The 5,944-nt window shown below is 41.1% G+C and overlaps 1 protein-coding gene across 1 annotated transcript in view; it reads left to right on the forward strand.

The window, feature by feature from the left end:
* The window catches only part of Spata16 (spermatogenesis associated 16), a 255,304-nt gene extending 254,665 nt beyond the window's left edge, over nucleotides 1-639 (forward strand). Inside the window, exon 10 of the mRNA XM_005343898.3 lies at nucleotides 344-639. Within this exon, the coding sequence (XP_005343955.1) occupies nucleotides 344-466 (123 nt within the window). The 3' untranslated portion in view covers nucleotides 467-639. The remainder of the gene's footprint in view (nucleotides 1-343) is intronic.
* The last annotated feature ends 5,305 nt before the right edge of the window (nucleotides 640-5,944 follow it).

Here is a 5,944-nt window from a genome sequence, read left to right on the forward strand (position 1 = left end):
AAAAAAGAAGCAGTTTAAGGGAGAAGGGTTCTATTTTGGCACATGGTTTCAGAAGTGATGGAGTCCACATGACAGAGAAGGTGGGATGCGAGAGCAGGAGGCATCTGGTCGCATTGTGTCTAAGTCAGGAAGCAGAGAGCAGACAGTCAGTCATACCTCGGAGCTCACCCTAAATGACACACTTCCTTGAGTGAAGCCCAGCCTCTTAAATGTTTCACAACCTTGTGAAATAGCAGTACTAGCTGGGGAGCCTTTGGGGACAGTCCACATCCCAACTAGAACTCCCAAGTAACCAACAAAAATAAAAAAATAAATAAAAAACCTTTCTGTTTATTTCTTCTAGGTCGGACGAATTGAAGACTTTCTGTACCAACTAGAAGACAACTTCTTGAAAACAAAGAAACTGAGAATGGCTCGGAGGCAGAAGACAAAAATGAAGAGGCTTCAAACTGTACAGCAAAAGTAAGACGCTAGGGAGCAGGCTGCCCAAGGTGTCTAAGGAGGCTAACTAAGGTGGGCAGCACCTGGATGACAAAGGCCATGACCAAAGCGGTGGGATGCACACCCCTGCCAAAGATAGTCTATATATACTTCATTCATTTCAGCTAGCAACAATAAATGTTTCAACATGTTTGACTTGACTCAGGCTCAAATTCTTTTTGTGTGAAGAGCTCTTATAATAACTACAGCTGTGCCTTTACCTGCTTGTTCTTCCAGACTTGACTAAGGTATGCTAGGTCTACCCAAGGATACTCATATTCGTGTGTGCTCCTTAGGAAATGATCACATGTCACGTGCAGATAAATGCCATTTAAAATGGCGAAGCTGATGGTACACTTTCTCAGTCCTTAAAGAGATGGCCATGTGCAGTTTAGTTGATACTATCAGCACTCCCAGGAAAATCTGCATTTCTTCCTCTCGATCATTTATACTGCACTTTACCTCCTCTTCAGCCAAAACATAGATTCACATATTTGACAGGATGGTGCATCTGTAGTCAACACAAGAAACTCCAACTAAGGCCAATAAAAGGATTTAAAAATAAGGATAATAGGAGGGACTCAGACAGAAAGTAACATAAACAGAGAAGCACAAGTTATAAATCTTGAGAATAAATTAATAGTACCTTCATATAAGAATATGAAATGAAAGAGTACTGAGCATCACTTGATGCAATGAGATGGTGAATGAACAAATTAAAAGCTTGCTCTTAACATATGGGATGTTTATGTAGTCATAACTCAAGACATAAATATTGAAATGAAACAGTCTGGACTTCAGATTCTCTGGGAATGGTTTATTCAACTCCAACTTTTATCAAATAGTGCCATTCCATCCTCCACGCCCCCGGGAATCCACCTCTATTGATGACCTCTTCTCACGTTAGTTATTAATAGAGTTATGATCAATTAAAGACCATGAACATTAAGAAGCTCCTTTTTGCTTCAAAGCTCATACCAGAACATTTTATTTCCTATGAGCACTAGGAAACTATTTTTTTTCTTGAACATAAGTCTAGCTGAATGAGAGAGGTCCAGGTTGGCTTAGTCGTCCATCTGACTGATAATAACACCTCTGGCCACTGAACAGGAGTCCATATTGGGGTGGGGAGATTGAGGAAATAGCCCAGTGGGCAAGAAAGGGACCTGAATTTGGATCCACAATATTCATGTAAGAAGCTGGGTGTATGGGCAAGAGTGAGGAGGTAGAGACAGAATGGAAAGCAACTGAGGAAAACACTCACTCTCAATTTCTGGCCTCCACATGAACAAAGTGCACACATGCACACATGCACACACACATACACACTCATACAAAAGTTGAAAGACAAAGTTCAACTATAAGAAATACGATCTTCTCTAGCATTTTCTTGAAAGTGAAGATAGAGAATTTTATTCTGTAGCCTTTCCAAAACACTAAAGGCAAACCTAGAAAAGACTTCTTGATAAAATAGAAGAGAAATATACAATTTTCCCTTTTTTTCAATAATATTAGCTATGTAGCTAATCCTTGCTATTCACCATGTCCATTTATCTTCTGCTAAGAACCAAGTTCTGCTGACCTCTAGAGGCAGAAATGGCTTCTCTTTCAAAATAGCTATGCTGGATAGTTTTCTGTCAAGTTGACACAAACTAGAGTTATCTGAGAGGAGAGAACCCCAAATTGAGAAAACACTTCCAGAAGATTCAACTGTAGGCAAGCCTGTGAGACATTTTCTTAACCAGTGATTTATGGGGCAGGACTCAGCCCAGTATGGGTGGTGCCATCCGTGGGCTGGTGGTTCTGTGTTCTGTAACATAGCAGGTTGAACAAGCCATGGGGAGCAAGCCAGGAAGCAGCACTCCATGGCCACTGCAGAATCTCCTTCCTTCAGGTTCTCACCCTTTCTGAATTCCTGTTCTTTCTTCATTGATGGACCATGAGGTGGAAGTGTAAGCCAAACACTTTCCTCAGCATCTTGCTTTGGTTGCTGCATTATAGCAATAGTAACCATAACTAAGACAACATCTATACAAATTCCTGCCATGTCTACTCCACAAAGGTAAGCAAATCTGCCTAAAAGCTGTGTTGGGGACACTGCCACTTGGTCACCCCCAAAGAAGGAATCCCAGGGACCCCACAGCCACCATAAACCCTCTAGTCCACATCTACCTGATTTCAACCACCTGATCATCTCTTCATAATTTCCTGATTATTCCTCAAGGAATTTTGGAGCTGTTTGTTTTCTTGGGATTTTTTTTTATGTGAATGAGTGTCTGAATGTATGTGTGTGGTTGGTGCCTGCGGAGACCTCAAGAGAGGGTTGGATCTCCTGGAACTGGAGTTATAGGTGGCTATGATCTACTATGGATGTTAGAAATCAAACCCAGGTCCTCTAAAAGAGCAGCTGCGACCCTGAGCCATGTCTCCCTCTAAATCTTTGGCTTTTTATTTTCAAATTGTTTAGATCTGTGAGAAAGTGACAAGAGTAGACAATATGACCAGTGGGCCCACTACACAAGTCTTCCCCAACTATAAGCATTTTGTCACATGACCTCTCTTCCTCCTGCAAAAGGCTGTTGTGACACATACACAGGTCAATGTCGTCATTGCCCTCACTGCAGGCTAACCTGCTTTTTCTGTCAGACAAGCCCAGATGCCTCAGTGGCATATTTAGGAAACTCTGGAGAAGTCTCTGGACAGAACAGTCTGCCACAGCCATCTCCTCCTGGTCACTGTTGGCCTGTCCTCAGTGTTGCTGATGATGGCCGCAGCACCCAATGGGCTTGGGATCTTTGAAGAAGGATACGGAAGTAGCAAAGCTGTCTGCTGCTGCTTTGGTTTGGTAACAAAGAACCTTGCAGCTTACAGACATGGTACAGTCTTGAAATTGGTAATTCACACTTTTAGACATCTTCACGAGTGACATATATCTTCCCTTGGAGAGCAGGTGATACAATTTAAGAAGAGCAAAGCTGTTCTAATTTGTGTCAAAACACTCTGACCAGAGCAACTTGAGGATGGAAGGGTTTATTTGACATACATGTACAGACCACAACCCATCACAGAGGTAAGACAAGGTAGGAACTTGAAGCTTGAACCTGAGAGGAACTCTACATACAAGCTTGCTTTCTCTGGCTTTCTCAATTACCTTTCTTCTGCAGTAAGCTCCACCTGCCTATGAATGGTACCCCCCTTCAATAGGCTGAGCCCTCTTACACCAACAATCAGCAACTGAGAAAATACGATGGAGGCAATTCTACACTTGAGGCTCCCTTTTCCCAGATAACTCCAGGTTGATGCCAAGATGACAGCCGAAAACTATGACAAAAGGTTCTTCAGAACCTCACATGGATGATCATCAGGATAGATGCCAACTGAGTAGCGTGACTATGTGAGCATTATGCAGTCTGCAGGGGAGGGACACACAGAGAAGCACAGGCTGCTGCTGTGAAGGCTGTCTGTACCTTCATAGTTAGAAGCTGGTGTGTTTGATTTAAACACTGTCTTGGTGGGCACTCCCACATGCTTCTGATGAAACCAAATTTCAGGAACATATACTAAAGTAATTTACCAAAGGCATATTGAAAAATAAAACTCAAAAGCATTCAGCACAGTTTGAGGGAGGATTTTAAAAGATAAATGCAGTCAGAATTTCCCAGCATAAGTAATAGACTAAATGATTTATGGCAGTCTATTCAATGCTTAGCCTAAAAATATATAAAAAGTTTATAATATTAAAAAGTAGCACTCAAAATCATATATAGCATAATTATAACTATGTTGTAATATATGCATATAAAACACTGAAGGGAAATACAATAAGGTGTGAAGAATAGTTATATCTAGTAAGGTAATTATGGCCAATTTTATTTTCTTTTCCTTAATATCATACAGTCCATTCAATACCATCTTTTAAAGATGATTTAGTATCATTCTGCAGAGAAACAACTAGGTTAGTTCAGCTTTACTTTCCGTGCTTGTGAGGAAAACTGTATACTAATTCTTGTGTCAGAGAGAACAGCTATCTCACAGACAGGCACCAAAGGAAGGCTTTCTTGTGGAATCCTGTAAGACACAGTTTTATGGCTGTTGCCACCAGGAATCTCAGGCACGGGCAGCCCAGAGTGTCACTGGAGGAAACATTCAATAGAGCAGCAGTTTTAGTGGCATCAATGCCTGCAAACAGCAGTTCAGTGTCTGGGCTGTCCCTGTCTCTCTTGCTTGTAATCCATATACCTTTCTCATCTGGTTATGTCTCTTAGATCTTTCCCCATGCTCACAGAACATCATCTTATGAAATATGAGATGATCACAAACCAGCACTCTTAAATCAAAATATATTGAAAGTTGAAAGACCACAGGCAGAGCAAAGCCTTGATTTACTGTGGCTTGATTCATGGAGATGGCATGATGGAGTCTAAGTTCCATCGAATATTTCACTCATTGCCTGATCCACTCAGCACTTCCTAGAATTTGTCGACATTGATACAAGAACAACTTTGCATCCTTGACAGGCAGCAGACTGTCAAGATGGAACAGAGTGACACCTGGAAGCAGGCACATAATTTTGACAAGCCATCAACGGGAAGGAAAACCAGAAAATGGATCCAAAGAGCCTCCCAAAAGTTATAAATATAATGATATTCTTCTTGGGGTTCAATGGAGAGAATTCAGAAATACTAAGACTGCCTGACACAATCAGCGCTCAGAATCATTCTTCCAATACATTATATGATAAACAATAGGAGAATTTGAGGATTAATTATTGTATTGTGCCTTTGCTATGGTCTTACATTGATCCCAAGACAATGTGCAAATTTGATATGCCTTAGTAAACAAGACTGTAACTTTCATTTTAAGTATATGTTTGGGGAAGTTACAATGCATATATTTTTCTCTTTTTTGCATATATTTTTCAAGGAACCAGAGACCTTCATTTTTGATGCTAATATTCTGTGTCCTGGTTAGAGTTTCTATTGCTGTAATGAAACACCATCACCAAAGCAACGTGGAGAGGAAAGGGTTTATTTGGCTTAAACTTCCATCTTTCACCACCAAAGGAAGTCAGGGCAGGAACTCCACCTCTAATGTGGATCACATCTTCTGGTGTCAGCCTATGTAAAGGACAAGGAAGAATAAAGGTTCTCTCTTCACCTGTTTGCTCTTGATCTTGTTGACAACTCCCTTCCCTTACTAGCATTGGAGCCCACTTATTTGAAATTCTGGTGTATACCGAAAACCAGCTGAGACATCTGGCTTCCTGGACTGAACAACTGTTGATTCTTGGAATGTCCATTGGTAGATAACAATTGTTGGACTAGTTGGACCACAGCCTGTAGGCCATTATAATCAGCCTGTTTTAGGTAGGTAGGTAGATAGATAGATAGATGGATGGATAGATAGCTTCTATAGTTGTGTTCCTCGCATGGCAGTGGTGGCGCATGCCTTTAATCCCAGCACT

This window comes from Microtus ochrogaster, chromosome 1, assembly GCF_000317375.1.
Source record: "Microtus ochrogaster isolate Prairie Vole_2 chromosome 1, MicOch1.0, whole genome shotgun sequence".
NCBI classification, from domain to species: Eukaryota; Metazoa; Chordata; class Mammalia; order Rodentia; family Cricetidae; genus Microtus; species Microtus ochrogaster.